The 16,705-nt window shown below is 49.2% G+C and overlaps 1 protein-coding gene across 2 annotated transcripts in view; it reads right to left on the bottom strand.

The window, feature by feature from the left end:
- Nucleotides 1-388: 388 nt before the first annotated feature.
- The window catches only part of SNX19 (sorting nexin 19), a 32,843-nt gene continuing 16,526 nt past the window's right edge, over nt 389-16,705 (bottom strand). For both annotated transcript variants that reach the window (XM_043872913.1, XM_043872922.1), the window contains exons 9-11: nt 2,994-3,178; nt 2,185-2,272; nt 389-1,486 (exon numbers count right to left, since the gene is read on the bottom strand). In XM_043872913.1, the coding sequence (XP_043728848.1) occupies nt 1,330-1,486; nt 2,185-2,272; nt 2,994-3,178 (430 nt within the window). In that variant the 3' untranslated portion in view covers nt 389-1,329. The remainder of the gene's footprint in view (nt 1,487-2,184; nt 2,273-2,993; nt 3,179-16,705) is intronic.

Here is a 16,705-nt window from a genome sequence, read left to right as displayed (position 1 = left end):
GTTCAAGCATCCTCAATGTCATGGATTGGCTCAGGGCAGGTGGTTCAGGCCAATGAGTCCTGAGGACTCTTGAAGGGCTTCTGGGAAACTGTTCCCTCATTTTTTAAAAGAAAACATGGCAGAGACGCCCCCATTCCTTCAAGGATATTATCATACATGGATGTGATGCCCTGAACTGCAGCCAACTGTGAAGGCTGGTGGTCTGAAGACGAGCTAATGTGTTTACAAGGCAAAACAAAAAGATGGGAAGAATCTGGACCCTTGATGAGGTCCGAGGTGCTGCATCTGCCAACCCGGGGCCTCACCTACTCAGGGACTGGTTTGACGGAAAACAATAAATGTTCTTAGTAATTTCAGCCTAAAGCATGCTAACCCATAGAGCCAGAGACCACGTTGACACACGTTTTTACTCTGCCCAGGACCTAACATCTGCTGTCGGGTGCCATGAGCGAAGGAGAGTGGAAGCTGGGAATGAACAGGCAGGGGCAGGGAGAGTGACAGAAGCAGGAATGTTCCAGGCTAGTGCAGGTCCAGTTCTTCACTCGTCACGGCTGAAATGAACCTGCCGTGCTGGGTGGGTGAAGGAAGCCAGGGAAGGCCACAGAGGCCAGCATGCACTTGCTCTTGGGGAGGGGCTGGTACAGTCTGCAGTGCAGCCCTCAGGAAAGGGTGGAGGGCTGGGGTGGGCCCCCTGGAGCTTCGGCAGTCTGCCCTTCAGAGAAAGCTTCCTAGGGCAGCAGCCGAAGTCACGTCCTCTGCAGGCTGGGATGCTGGGCAACACCGGTGAGCAGAGAGCCCTGAGAAGTGTCTCCCTCCGTGGGCTGTGGGGACGCTCGAGAGACCAGCGCTCTGGCTTTCAAGAGTGCTCCTGGATGGACTGTTTCCTGGTGGGAAGAGAGAACTCAGAAGACTGTCTTCTCCTCCAAGAGAACTCAGCTGTGGGGCTTTTCCCGGTCTCCCTGGAGCCTGCATGGGGTGGGGGTGGGGAGGGTGGGGGGTGTTAGGCGCACGTGTGCACAGGCCAGGCTACCGGCAAACAGAGTCAGGGAGGCGGGCAAGGGGGACTCGTTCCCTCCCCCATGGCTGCCTTTTCCAGAGGAACCGGGATCCACCCACCAGCGACAGTCCACACACCACAAGGCGGCACGGAAATGGACGTGCGTGCAATGGTGCATATACGCCCATCACCTGCTACAGACCAAGTGTGCGTGTGTGGCGGCGGGGGACGGGGGACGGTGCTACTGAGACCCCAGGCCTTCTGAGTGAAGCCCTGTTCCAGAGGGTATGGTCTTCTGCTTGGTCTCTGGGTGGCAGAGTGATCCACCCTTCCTAACCCTCGAAGAAATGGGACAATGGCCTCTGGTTAAGGGGAGATGCCCGTCTTCCTGGGGTGTCTGCAGCGGAGTTGGTTACGGCAGATTCTTCGGCAGAGGCACTGAGCTCCAACAATTCCAGGATGATGTCCCAGAGGCAGTAAATCAAATGCCTGAAACAAATGAACAGAACAACTTGGGGGAAGGTCTGGCCGGGTCTCAGGACACCAGATCCTGTTGATGACATTTATCTCACCTCCCCATTGCCCTTTACTGGTATCCTCAGTGGACTGCAATGTCTCAGCTGTGCTGAACTAAGGAAGGCTAGGATTGCAACAAAGGTGGAAATGGTACTTGAGACGGGATTTAAGGGAATTCCCTATTTCTTTACATCTAGCACGTTGGCACTGCTCTGAAGAGCTCTGAGCAAGGGGAATCCCTGTAGTAACAACTTACTAGGAACCTTCAGGTCACCTGTGATGAGGCAGAGACAGGACGTGAGGAGTAAGAATTCATGGACACAACGTGCTCAGGGCAGGGCTGAGAGGGGAGGCAACGCGCTCTCAACACCAGTGGAATTCTCCACCCCCGGGCACTGGCCAGGGGACCATGACCTCTCTGTGCTGAGGACTGTCAGGGCCTTCTCAGGAGCTCCCACGGGGGCTTGCATCGAGTTCTTCCCAACACAAATGGTGGCTGGTCCCGCCAGCTCCCGACCAACTGAGCCCTGCTCAGAAGCCAGGGAGACAGTCATTGCACCTGCGTCCGGGGCCCAGGGCAGGAGACACTGCGATCCCAGTCTTCTCAGTACAGCCGTTCACCCAGAAACCCGGGACCCTCTGAGACCAGAGACGGCTTCAGCCGTGCCCACCTGTTGATGAGGGGCTGATGCAGTGACTCCAAGACCAGACTCCAGCTCAGCCGGCATTTGTTCTCCCCAAGGATTTCTACGATGACATCTGAAGAGGAAAGGTGGACATGGTTTTAGTTCACCGTGAAGCCTTAGCCTCTGCGGTGACCATCTCCTCAGGATGTCTGCTGTCTTTATTCACACTGGGTACTTCTGGTCCATCTCTGAACCACAGACAAACTAAATCCTCAGCAGACAGGGAAAAGCCAACAAAAATGTTTCTTAAGTTAGATATCTAAATAAGAACAGGCCCCAGCAGACAATTCTGTAACCTGTCGCTGCTTCTGACACAACGGTGTAGACTGGAGAACAGAGGTTAACAAGGGTAAGGAACACGGTCTGGGGAAGAGTCCACCCTGTACCATCCTTCCCCCAGCATGACCACAAGGCAGCAAACTGCCTCCCTCGTCCTCCGAAAAGATCATACAAAGAGAAGGAGGAAGCCCTCTTCGGAGCTTGCTTCTAGCTGAGGACCGTGCACTTTACTTGTCGGCCCCTGGTCCCCAAGCTGGGCTTCTGCAGGTGCATTATGCTCCTCCCTGGTCCACAGGGCTGGAGTCCTCACCTGCCCCAAGGACGCTTCCCGTTCCCTCAGCATCCCCAGAAGTCCCGATCACTTTCCTGTTGGCCTCAGAAGTGGCAGGTCAATGCATTTTCTGAGTCCTGCCGCAGATAAGGCCCTTTGAAAACAGTGCGGAAGGGCGTGGGGTAATGGCAGGAAAGTGGGGTGGGGAGGAAGGCTATGGCACCATCAGCCTCTCTGCAGTCACCTGGTAGGACACCCATCAGGCTCTGCAGAGCCTGTTTCTCAGCCGCTGCCTTCTGCTCCGGGGTCCTCACCGGCCGAGGACACTTGGGCAAAGCCCCGTCCGGCCAGATGGACTCCTGGAGGAGCCGGAGGTATTGCACCCAGCGCTGTGGACATGTCAGATGAGCCACCTGCACCTCCAGCCACCTGCGGGGGGAGAGAGAAGGGTCAGGGCAGTGTGGAGGACCCAGAGCCAGGGCAAGACGTCCAGGCAAGGAGGACAGAACAACGCCGAGTCAGCGCCAGTTCCCACAGGCCGGTCAATGGCGTGGGCTCCAACTTGAAGATGAGTGACGACAGGGTTACAGTCATGCGCTGAGTATGAGCGCCCACGTGTCAGGGGCTGAGAACAGAGCGTCTGAGGGCTGCTGGCTCCGCGGAGGTGGCACCTTTCCCACCGTCCTCCAGTGAGGAGCACCAGGACGCCTCGGTGCCGGGTACACAGTGCAGGGTCTGCAGACTTCACACAAACCCCTCCCTGTAGCCACCCATCCACGCCCCTACAACCTGTCCTGAGGACTCCCGACATCACCCGTCGCTCCTGACAGACCAGGCCTTCTCCTTGCCAGCAGCAGAACTCTGTCCTTCTGGCAAAACCTGGTCAAACCCCACGTCCTCCACAAAGTCCTTCCTGAGCATTCCACCCAGAAATGCTCACTCCTTAGGCCTCCTGCGGTGCTCCTTCTACAACACAGACTAAGCACTGGTATTCCAGTTTGGAATATTAATTACTGCCTCATATATTGACAGCTCGCCTCTCCCAACTACACTGTAAGCACTGCAAGAGTTCCCCGCCACAAAATCTTCCCACAGTGAAATGTCTGTTGACTGACTGGCAACTGCTCTTACTACAGTGAAAATGTACCCCTCCGTCTTGCTTTCACAAGTGAGTCAATAACTGAGAGGGCAGGTACTGCAACCGCAGGGCCTGCGAGGCATCTCCACCTAAGCTCTTTCCCTGTCTCTGCAGGTTTCCAGAGCGGTGTGGTCACTTGCTGAGGTCCGACACTGCAGAGGCCTCCTTCGTGGGGCCCGTGCTGAGAATGGCATGGCCGCGACGGGGATGAATGGACTGCTGGCAACGTCACTCACGCAAAGACTTTATTTGGTGCCGCACCACACAGCCTGTGCCATCACTCCAGACCTGAGCTGCCTGTCGCCCATCCAAGAGTGCAGGGGGCTGCCAAGGCAAACTTTATTTAACCTCCACTCTGCCAGACAGTCTGCATTCCGCTCACGCTAGGCATTCCAGCTTTGGGGGCTGCACTCCCCCAGGCCCAGGGCTCACAGATGATTCTAAGAATAGGAAGTCTGAAAGGTAACGGCAGGGCAACAACGGCAGACATCGATGGAGATCAAGAGCGGCACAAAGCTGGCCCGGAATAGCAGCCACCATCTGGGCTCCCAGGTGGTTCAGTGGTAAAGAATCCGCCTGCCAGTGCAGGAAACACAGGGTTCAATCCCTGGGTTGGGAAGATCCCCTGGAGAAGGGAATGGCCACCACTCCAGCATTCTTGCCTGGAGAATCCCATGGACAGAGGAGCCTGGCAGGCTACAGTCCACGGGGTCACAAAGAGTTGGACACGACTGAGCGACTAACACTTTCCCTTTCAGCCAGCAATAGCTCCAGCTCAGCCTCTCGTTCACAGATGCAAACAACAGGCTGGCTTGCCCTTCTGTTTGACCTTCAGTTTGTCCTCTGGAGCCACTAGCACTGGCGACTCTTCGCAGGGACCTCAGCATCCACTCAACCCTTCCTTGACTGAGCATGACAACAGCAGCCCTGGGCACCCGGCCCCCTTGTGGGTCTGCTTTACTTTAATGGTCATTCACTCAATGGGAACAGGACCTCGAATTGCATTTGGGCAAGGAGGTCCCCTCTGCTCCCTCCCGTGGTGACCAAGCATCTCATGAACACATGCTGGATGCAGAACAAATGTTAACATGTGGCAAGATACAAATTATACAAACCTACTGGACTGTAACCCATCAAACTTTCAATGTGGATGTTGGGAAGAAAAATCACAGTATGAAAAAGCAGGAATAAGCCCCTGATGAGGAGGATGAGTCAGTGAGTCAAATAAAATTGTCAGAGCTTAGCAGAACTAATTGACAAAGACATTTGAGGTCACCAAGCAAAACATCAGCTGCTGAACAAAACAAAGGTGCCGGTAAGCGCCCTAAGCCCTGAGGCACAGACTAATAAACAGAAGGGCCTAGAAGCGTCTGTCCTGGGAATGGGAGAGGCAGGACTTGTGTAAACCAGCTGAAATGAAACCAACTTTGGGTCTAAAGAGAGGGGTGCACTGCAGAAGGGGGGTGCTGCGAGGTTCAGTGCTCCTGTTCTTCCCCATGCCCCACAGGCAGCAGACAAGCCGCACCCACACCACACAGACGCTTCCCTCCCTTTTCAGGGTCCTCCTCCTCCTCCTTGAATGAAACAAGAGGCTGCCTCTGGGGCACTGGGATGAGCCTGCTTTCGTTTCCCAGCCGGGGGAGAAGGCAGCCTGTGGAGAAGAAGCAGGCAGCAAACTTTTGTTCACAGAACGTCTGAGGTGTGGCCTCTTGACACAAGTGACGAGCATCCCTGTCTGGAGGGGAAAGCGATCAAGTCCAAATCCAGAGAATCACCACCACCACTGCTGCCCCACCCACAGACAGTACAAACCACCTGTGCGCCAGAGACCCCTCTAGAAAGCAGGCTTTATCACTACACACGATACCCCCTACACGTCATCAGCGGCCTGCTCCAGGGATCTGTATAGTCTGCCCAACACGCTGCACAGCAGTACTTGGTCAACAAGGAAGACCACAGGGATTTCTTCATCCAACCATCGCTTCTCTCCTTCAACCCATTTCCCCTTCCTCTATTCCAGAGCGAAGCTCCATGCACACCACCTCCTTTATCTAACACTGAACTCCGTCGGTCCTGAACCTGGGCTGCGGCACAGGAAGCCAGCAGATGAGGCTCTGGCGTGAGTGTTAAGAGACCGACACCCTGACCCCCATCCTTAGCTCCCTTGTTGCTGCTGTTTAGTCACTAAGTCGTGTCCAGCTCTTTGCAACCCCATGGACTGTAGCCTGCCAGGTTCCTTTGTCCATGGAATCCTCCAGGCAAGAATACTGGAGTGGGTTGCAATTCCTTCTCCAGGGGATCTTCCCCACCCAGGGATCAAACCGACATCTCCTGCATTGGCAGGATTCTTTACTGAGTCACCTGGAAAGCCTCATTAGCTCCCCGCATCTCTCCACTACACATGTCATCCTTCTGTTCTTAACCTGGGGGTGGGGAGGTTAAAGAGAAATCTGTGTCTTGAAGCACAAGGAATGGAATCTGTGTCTGCGGTCCAGTGTGCCATAATAGCTCCTCCAGCATCAGGTTCTGGAATCTGCTGCTACCACTGTTAAGTTAGGAGCTCCAGTTTCAAGGTGGAGATACACCCACACATCCCTTGGACTATTTACTATTTACAAATTATTTATAAGAAATCATTTACTAAATACAAATGTTATTGTTGATGTAACACAAGATGCATGAGGTAAATACGCTAAAATAAATATGGAGGAGAAGAGCCTCAAATAGCACTGGTTTTATTTTCTACTACTATTCCAGTTCTGATATTTGATTTAGATATCTTCTTCTACCTTCTAGCTTCTCCCCAAAGAAAAGAAGAAAAAAAGGCAGACCACGTCTGTTCTGTCAGGCCATCTCTGAAGGACTCAGAGCACAGAGAAGACATTCTAGGGGCCCAGAACCGGCAATAAAAGGAGAAAAAACAACAGCAGATGGACACTGAGACATGTAAGAGCCTCCGGTGCCAGACATGGACGGACAGAGGATGCAGAGACCAGGGAACCCATGACACTGGGAGTCCATGGCCAGCCCACGCTCAAAGGAACCTGGTCTGAAATAGCTACACACAGAGAAAGGAAGCGGTGGCTAAAAACGAGACAGTTTAATACTAGGGCTTAAGATGGCACTTCAAGGTTAGCAGAAGGTCATTTTCCATCAAAAGAGCAGAATCAAGTCTCAAGAGTAAGGGGAGAAAGCTTTAAGGGACCACATCTAAGCCAATGAACCAAATTCCTCTCACGTCTTTTCTAGGACTGCCGCCATGGCTGAGACAGGGAGGCCCTGGATAAGTATGGCTTCATGGGGCGGGGGTGCGGTTTGGGCATGGCTTCCCAGGTGGTGCATGTGGTGAAGGATCTGCCTGCCAATGCAGGAGACACAAGAGATGCAGGCTTGTCCCGAGTCAGGAAGATCCCCTGGAGAAGGGCAGAACCAGACACAACCTCACAATGTGCCCTGACCAGCAAAGGATGCAGAGAATGGCACCTCCCTCAAGGCAGATACCATACTTGTATTTATACAGTCAAAGACTGTGCTGGCTTTGGGGGCACACACACTAAAGCGCTGACTCATCACTGTATGCAGCCAACCAGAACCCCGAGCCCACGTATGTACTTTAACCAGAAATCACAGACTCCTGCTAAGTCTAGGCTTGTCCTTTTGTACTAGTGTAATTAAGAAAAAAAAAATCTAAATTCTGCTTTATAATATTTATTTCTGTTAAATCCCATCTTGTTTGCTTTAGACCATTCTCTTCTGCAAGATCATCAAACCAGTCAATTCTAAAGGAAATCAGTCCTGAATATTCACTGGAAGGACTGATGGTGAAGCTGAAACTCCAATACTTTGGCCATCTGATGCGAAGAACTGACTCAATGGAAAAGACCCTGATGCTGGGTAAGACTGAAGGCAGGAGAAGAGAACAACAGGGGATGAGATGGTTGGATGGCATCACTGACTTGATGGACATGAGTTTGAGCAAGCTCCAGGAGTTGGTGATGGACAGGGAAGTCTGGCGCGCTGCAGTCCACGGGGTTGCAAAGAATCGGACATGACTGAGTGACTGAACTGAACCAACTCTTCTAAAGTCTTTTGAATCTTGACTTCTGTCATCCAGAGTATTAATTATATCTCTAAGATCAGAGTTACTTGCAAATTCACTGACAAACAGGATAAGTTCTATGCTTTCACTAGGAAGTGCCCTCTAGGCTATCAAGTTATTAGCTACCTGGGCTAAAGATCCTCAGATAGCCATGGACCACTTAAAAGTCCCACAGTCCAGACCGCGTATGTCCATATGAATATTAGGGAAATATGGCACAATCTTGTTGAAATCCACAAACAATACAACAGCCTATGCATTCCTGTCATTTAATGGTCTACCAATCCTGCTAAGACAGAAAAAAAAAAACCTTGCTAACAAGGTTAGCATTCCCACTGAATGCACGCTGGGTTCTGGGGCCTGTGTTTCTCTTCCTGAGAGTTCACAAGACATCTATTTAATAATCCACTTCAGAAATTTCCAGAGGTAAAAGTCAGGGACTGGAGCCTGTATCCATTTTTAAAAAGGCTAGACACTTGTCCATCTCCAAGCAACACATCTCTATATGGAAATTTTCTTCATGATCTTAGGTCTTCAATGATAAATGCAAATTCTTTCAGTTCCATGGAACAGAATTCAACTGGTCAGGTACCTGAGTTTTAAAGCAGGTGAATGCTCTCTTATTATTTCCATTCCTATTTTGGTCTTCAATTCTAGTTCAATCATGCTTGCTCACTTCTTCCTATTAGACCCTTTCCTTTATGTAAAAAAAAAAAACAAAAAAAACCCAGAAATTAAATACCCCAGGCAAAGAGTATACCAATTTGCTGTAGAATAAATGAATAAATAAATGATTTCTCAAGGTAGCCAGTTAATACTACAAGATCTGTTCCAAACAATTGACCTTTGTTGTTCCTGTTTGAAACTTTTTCCCTAACATTTTTTTCCCTAACATTTCCCTAAAAAACCTTTCCTCTTAACATTTATCCACTATGTCAGTTCCTTCTGAGTTCAAGTTTAGTGGACACCACTCTTACCAGTTCTAATTTCCGCTGTTTGCCTTACTCAGTGCATGTCTCTTTTCTCTGTTTTTTTTTAATGTACGTTCATCTATAATCTGATCTCAGTTAACCACTCTGGTTTCATCTGATGCTGATTCTTCTCCTTCCTCGTTGGAGTCATGTGTTAATTTGTTTATTCCATTTACTCAATACATATCGGTTGAGCTTCTTAAAAGTTACAAAAAAACAAGATTCTGAAGTTTTGATGGCAGGGATCTCAGGTCACTTTGGTGTCTTCCTCAGCATTTACTAGAATAGTGCAATTCACATAATAAGGCATCAAACATATACTGAATGAATCAACCTTATTCCAAAACGCTCCGTGATAAACTTTAAGTCCACTTGTTATTGAGGCGTATAAGACAGATTCTCTGTTATGTTCTTCTGTGAATTCTAGTTCACTTTCATCTACTTTCCTTTCTGTCAGCTGTTTCCCATTCTATTCAGTTTTAGTTTTACCTCAGTTTTCCTTGCAGCTGCTGCTTCCTCGCTGAGTCGATGGGCGTCCTGCCAAGGAAGCCCTTCCTGTGGTCCTCGAGTTACGTTCTCACTGCAGTTGCAGTTAGGAGTCCACCACGTGGGCATCATGTGCCAGAGTAAGAAAGTTTACAAACCTTCCCTCTGTTCCAGCTACACAGTAAACTGTTCCATCCACACCTTCCTCTTTCTTCCAAAGACAAAGCTTACAGGTAGAAGAAAGGATAGAAATCTAGGCCTCCAGGTCCTTAAGTTTTCTAATCGAAATCTAAAACTTATTAGAGATATGATCCATGCTTCCTCATGTGTCATCATCTATCGTCACACAAAAGTAAGTAATAATCCATTGACTTAATAAGCAACAAGGAACTTTCAGCATCACAAGTCAGATATATTATTTGGAAGGCTACTATGCCATCTGCTAGCATTGCTTCTCAATCCACAAGGGATAACCAGAGTCATTCTTGATTTCACCTCTTCTCCAACCCTAGCCCACGTGCCCCCTGCAACATCACCTAATTACTGAAACAGTTACTAAATCCGGTCGAACCGACCTCCTCAGTACTCAGGACCCCATAAATTCATCACCCTTTATGATCTCTGCAGCACCAATCTTTGCTTAGGTACTCATCACCCCTTGCCCAATTTGTCTCCCTGGTTCGAATATTGCTTCCTTCAATTAATCCTTGACAGCACTATGAAAATGATTTTTCTAAGTTACTAAGTTGATCATGTCATCATTTGTTTAATTCTGTACATGTTTTGCTAATGAATAGAGATGAATCCTATGTTCTCTGAATAGCGACAGGGCTCTGTATGGTCAATGCCTACTGAATTCTGCAGTGGAATCTCTGGCCACCCTGGCTACACGTCACACATCCCAACCATCCCAGACTTCTCTGAGTACCACACATACACTGTCCTGCTTCACTGCTCTACCTTCAATGCTCTGTTCTCCAACACCAGCTCTCAATTTCCCTTCATCCTTTAAATCCTATCTCAGAGGTCATCTCAATAAACCCTCCCTGGATTTCTCATAATTTACTTAGTCCCTTCTCTTAATCATGAACAGAGCTGTTTTTAAAGTCATAACTTTATACTGTAACTCCTTATTTATAAGATTGCATCTCTAACTGGATACTAAACTTCTTCGGGTAGGAACTTGGGGTCTTTTTTAAATTTTGATCATTTAACTCAGCATCTGGCACACAGTAGGAGATCAGTAAGTATTAGTTACTAAGTGAATCACTGCTGTAAGTGGGACAAACACTGGCCTAAAGCAAGGCACACAGCTCACGCCAAGCTGAGAAGAAGGCAAACGTCCCAGTACTTAAAGCAGCAAAACAACATCGAGCTCTTAGGTATTTGTGCTGGTGGAGGACAATAATAAAGGTAGACGATTTAGAAATCCTTTCTATTTGGCATTTTATATGCATCTACATAAACGTTTGGCAGATTTATTGTCCTAAGAACTTTCTATTCAGGCTAATATTAAAATTAAGCTGTGTGCCAATACAGCAGCTGCAGGGTGGATATTAAATGAAGAATACTGGGTAGTAAGTCAGCTCTGCTAGAACTCAGAATTCACCATGAATAACCCACACAATCACACCTGGTTCTGCACTCGCTGGGAGAAAAGAGGTGGAGGGCAAAGAAGGGGGTCAGCCATGCTCCATAAATCCGAGAAAGGACAGACAGCTGCCAACAGTCTAGGTTTTTGTCAGTTTTCCTGACAAATAGGCCCAGAGGGTAGAAGAGGCTAAAAATCAAACAGAAGCAAGAGGGTTTTGAGGACTGTGAGTCATGTGTGTATTTTGGGAAGTGCCCCCGATGGATGGAACAGCATTGAGCTGAATCCAACCCATCACTTGAAGCTAGTGAGAATAATGTAGCAGGATATTTGGGTAAAAAATGGCCAACAGCAAAGGTCTGGCTACCTTTCTAACAAATATGGAACAAGGAATCGCTTGGGGGCTCAGCACTCATGGGATAAGAGAGTCTGATGGCATATGGAGATCTTTAGAAATCTGTTCTAGACTGAGCATCATGACACTCAGGATTCCAGTTTCAAAGGTGATCACACAAACCTATGTCCCTCTGAAGGCCTTCAGGACAACTGTTCTCAGTCTCACACTAGGCTATCATCAATGCACCATAAACCAGCTCTGAGATCAGGGCTAATAGGCCTCAAAGCTGGGAAAAATCAGCCACACATTTTTGATATCTGCCTGTTTTTTGTGTGGCCCCAGTAAGAGCAACAGCAGGACATGTTCCGCACAATCAGTTACTCCCTCCATGATTCTTGGAATCTCTCCTAGTCCAGAGTCTCCTGTCTGGAAGAGGCCATCAGCCTTTTCACCCCAATGCCACACATAGAAGTGACCCACACCCTTCTGGGGAACAAAGCTCAGTGGCCAGAGAGCCGCAGAGGCGTCTCACAGCTTGCTGTGACAAGTGCCGACACTGGGGAGCCACATGCAGGCTGGCGGCTGGCTTGGCCACAGAGACGCTGAAAGAACTGAGCTCTGAGTTCCTTCTCAGTGGACTGACTCTTGCCCTGCCTTCTGCACAAAGTTACCAGATCAAAGGAGAAAAAGTGAAAGTGTTTGTGAGAGTACTTGTGTGTGTGTGCGTGTGTCAGAGAAAGGCTTCTCTGTATCCTCTTACAAAGCTCTACCAGGTCTAGGGAACTAAACGAAGGGGCTAAGGAGCGAACTCTGCATTTCATGCTTTAGTTTCCCCTTCTGTAAGACGTACTCTCCTGGAGGGCTCAGGGATGTGTCAGAACAGTGAACCATCTGAAGGGGCCGGGGTGGAGGAGGAAAGAAGCCGGCTGACAGAGTCAGGGGCACAAAGGAGAGGCTGCACAAGCCACCTCTGGATTGTGGGGCAAGACAGCAAACGTTGCATCACTACCACCACCAGGGTGAGGACTACAACTGCAGCTCCCTCAAAGGCTTGTAAAGAGGTATTGTTTATCCTGTGGTGCCACCTGGAGACCAGATGGAGAATTCACTGCCCCAAGCAGTAGGAGTCCAGCAGGCCTTCCATACTCTCTGCACGCACGCGCGCGCATATGCACACACACACACACACACACACACACACACACTCTCTCTCTCTCTCTCTCAGAAAGGAGCTGGCTGAAAATATGCAAAACATGTTTAAAGGCAACTATTAAAAGTAGAAATAATGTCCCTTTCCCTCTTTAAAAATGTTCCAGTGTCTGGAGCATTCTTTATCCTAAACCATTCTAAGGGATTTGTCTTGCAAGATCTAACTTTAAACACTTTCCTCTCTAAAGCCTACCTAACATTTACCCTCAAGAATCCTTATGACTTTTTTAAACTGTGTTTATGGTCTATACTGTGTCCTTTGACCTTACACTGTTCAGTATTTCTAATGGATTCTTATGGGTTATTTATTTTCTTAGGCTGAAAGGACCTTGATGGAGAAAAGGCCTGAAGAGCTAGCAGTCAGCAAGTTGACACAGTATCAACCTCACAAAGACTTTTCAAAAATTATTTATAAAGAGGTCACCATAACAAGAACTAAATAAAGTTAGTTTCCTAGAAAATAGAGTGTTGGGAGTACCTGGCTTAAAAGGTAGTTCCCTGGTTCTGAAACGCTGGATACGACGTAGAGATGTTAGGTAGGAATGTGAGGAGGACAGGACGGAGTTCACAGACAGCTAAAATGGGGGAAGACACCCTAATTTGAAGGATGCAGAAAAGGCCATGTGTCTCACAGGGTCTTTCCTCCTAAAAGATCACAAAGCAAGCTCACCCCAAAGACCTCACCAAAAAAACCATCGCAATGTAAACAGATTCTCTATCCTACAGCAGACGTGTGACTGCCCTAGGGAACAAGAGTCCCCAAGGAAACAGGATGTGGGGCTTGTAGAGATGGACAAGAACTCACATTTACTGATGCCACTGGATGACAGGCATGCAACGAAAGTCTTCATCAGTTCACGAGCAAGGCACGGTTACTACCACTCAGAGTAACTGAAGCAAAGATGAATCACAGACAGCAAGCCTCAACGGAAGATGTGAATTCAGATCTGTGTGACTTCAAAGCTCATATCCTTACTTTCACACGTGGAAGGACAGAGGGTGAGAAGGCAAAGCAGCAGGAGAAGCTTCCAGAAGGTCCAAGCTTAGGTGGGAGGCCCAGGATGGAAGAGGGCACTTTGTTCCTCTGGAGAAGAAAGAGAAGGCTGCTGGGGTGGGAGACAGCCCAAGACCCAGCCATGACTCTGGGGGACGGGGGGCAGCTGCCCAACTAAAGAGCTCGGGGGGAGGCAGGCAAGGGGGTTTCCATTTACATCTGTGTTTCCCATCCCAGCAGTGCCAGGGAACTCCCGAGATTCTCACTAGTGATGAGAAGAGGGACCGATTCGACCAGAAGGGCGCATGACATTCACTCAACAAAAACTTACAAAGTGCCTTCCATGTACACAGCTAAGTGCCTACAACAGGATGGTGAGTAAGACACAGTGCCTGCCCGCCAGATGCTTACAGTTTGAACCTGTCCTAAAACCTGCTTCAGGCCCCTCTTTGTAGTTACAGATTGGCAAGAGATACCAATAATTTGACTTGGAAAAAAGGTTTTGACCTTTAACTACGTCATGATGCTCTGGTCTTGTCTTAACTGCTGCCAATCCTGCGCCTGTGAGTGTACGAGACTGTAAGAGCACACACCACACACGGAAGTACAAACGCACATCGAGCTGTTACAGCCGTAAAGATGGGTCAGGCAGGAACTGTTAGCACATGCAGGAAACGCTGGGGGCTTTGATCCCGTGATGGGTCGGATAAGAGACGCCTAAGAAATATGGCGGGGGATGGGGGCACTCATATAACCGGAGACCACTGAAGCCCATCCTGACCCAGTCTACTTAGTCAGAGCTCCCCTTTTCCAAGGTCTGGTGGAAAAGGTGGGGGACAAGTAGTGTTCCTCTTCCTAAGGAAGCACGATACAACCTGAGCAAAGCCACCGCCGCAGGACATAGACTTCAGCCCCTGAAAACCAGGCCAGGGCTGGAACTAGAGGGCAAGGATGTAATCAGACAGGAAAACTAGACTGGGTTTGAGATCATTTTGTAGCTCTTGCAAATGTACACATTTTTCTATAGAAGCTGTGCACAGAAAGAGATCAGGTGTAAGATAACACTAGGCACCAGAGCGGAACTGAAAGAGAAATTTATGGAGCCAAGGAAAAAACCATCATCTATGTGTCTTGAGAAACTGAATCAGAACGGTGATAACCTTTTTCTGATTGGGACTAGGATACAGGACAGAGATACTAAAGGGAGACTACATAATTTCTGATCCAGGAGTGTTTAAGAATAAAACAGGGATGGAAATGAATTTATATGCTACCATCAAACATGTGTGTCTCCTGGACAGAAGTAGGACATGGCACTTGCAGGTGAGGCCAATCCTGTGGCCACTCCTCACGGGGAAGCCTGCTCAGTGGGGAGGCCGCAGGCGGTGGTGGGAAGGAGATGGGCTTAAAGGCCAGGGTGACTTGGGTGGAATCCTGGGTGTGGCCCTTCCTATGACTCTGGGAAGATTAGTTAATCTGAATAGCACTTTGCTCACTTAAAAAATATATGTCTATCTCAGAGAACTGAATTGCACCTTAGTGTATAAAGTCCACGGCTGCTTACCTGATGTAGTATTTAGTCAATGTCAGTTCTTTTTCGGGTGCAGCTGCTCATGCCCTTTCAGTGGTGGGCCTGGAGCCGCCCGTAAGCATCATCAACACCAGGAAGACCATTTATCTATCTGCTATTTAGACATGCCAACTGAGAAATAGGCCCCTGAGCGGATTCCACTCAGAGAACACCTAAGGTTGTGGAGTGACCAGAGAATGGATGACAAGAATTCTTGGTCATCACTTGTAACTGCCCGCTGCCAGCATGGCCCTCTGCAATGGGCACACACACCACCCATACACCGTCTGCTGACCTTGCCTGGGAGATGGCTCGTAGAGACCTATCCCCTCGGAAGACGATCCCATGGCCTGGCGCAGGGTTCAGAGCTTACCACTGAATTTTCTCCTGGACCCACAGCCTGCTCAACAACATAACCTGACATATTCTTTTTCTTCTTCTTCTCTATCTACTTCCTGACTTCGTGTACTTTTCTACTCGCCTACGTCCACAGGTCACACAACCTTCTCTTTTTTTCCCACCCATCTGCCACACAGCTCTGTTCCCACGTGCCCTCAATACACACACACATGCTCATTCGCTCACTCACTCACTCACTCATACTCTTTAAGAAACCCTGACGCAGACACAGACACCAGGAATGTGTCTGCTGCCATCTCTGGGGCCACGGGGAGGGCAGGGCCACGGGAGGTGGCACTCGTGTACTCTCCTGCTAGCCTGGCTCGTATTTTTATCATGGCTTTGCTCTGGGCACCCAGGCGGGGATCTGGGCCAGCTTCTTCTCATTCCTTCGCTCTACATCAGGACTCCAGAATAATCTCACTCTTGACCGTGGCTGGATGCTCCTGCCCCATACCTTCTCCCATCAATGGGGCACAGTTTTCTCTCCTTTCTCTCCCTCCCTCCTACCCAGCCAGTGTCTGAGTGTTCCAGTCCCTAAACCTGATTCTGACACACTCAGGGACACTGTCAGCTTCTCCTGCTTTCTGAATGAGTGGTCTGCATAAGCTGGATTCACGCCTTGGCTTAGACTGCTCCCCCCACCCCTCTCCCCTCCTTTTGACTCTAACTCCAAACAAGGAGCACTCCCTCTTACATAATTGGATGTTCCCAGCACAGAAGCTGACATACGAGGTCAGGCGCGCATGCGTGCAGACTTGCCTTTGACTTAACAATGCCTTTTTTGGGCATCTAACTTCTCCCCAGCTCCCTTCCCCCACTCTCTCCACAGTATCAACAATCAAGGGAGATTTACGCAGTTGGCTCAAACTCTTCCAACCTTGGCTTGGAAGGAGGGGTCATGAGGTTGAATTTACTCTCTTTTCCCTGGCAGGCCAGGGACAGAGGGATTGGGCGGGGGCGTGGGGGGAGGGTGGTGTGGAGACTAAATATGTGCAAGAGAGGGAAAAAAGTGACAGCACGCATGCTTCGGAGCCGGGAGCAGTCCCTGGCGTCCTCGGCAGTTATGTATATGGGTCTTTAGAGAGATCAAGGAGAATACAGAAAGCTGGAAGCAGAAGAAATGAACTTGTCTTCTTGGAGATGATAATGCTGGAGGTTG

The sequence above is a fragment of the Cervus elaphus genome, chromosome 2 (genome assembly GCF_910594005.1).
Source record: "Cervus elaphus chromosome 2, mCerEla1.1, whole genome shotgun sequence".
Taxonomy (NCBI): Eukaryota; Metazoa; Chordata; class Mammalia; order Artiodactyla; family Cervidae; genus Cervus; species Cervus elaphus.
Note: the sequence above shows the minus strand (reverse complement) of the source record. Positions and strands in the feature narration are given on the sequence as shown.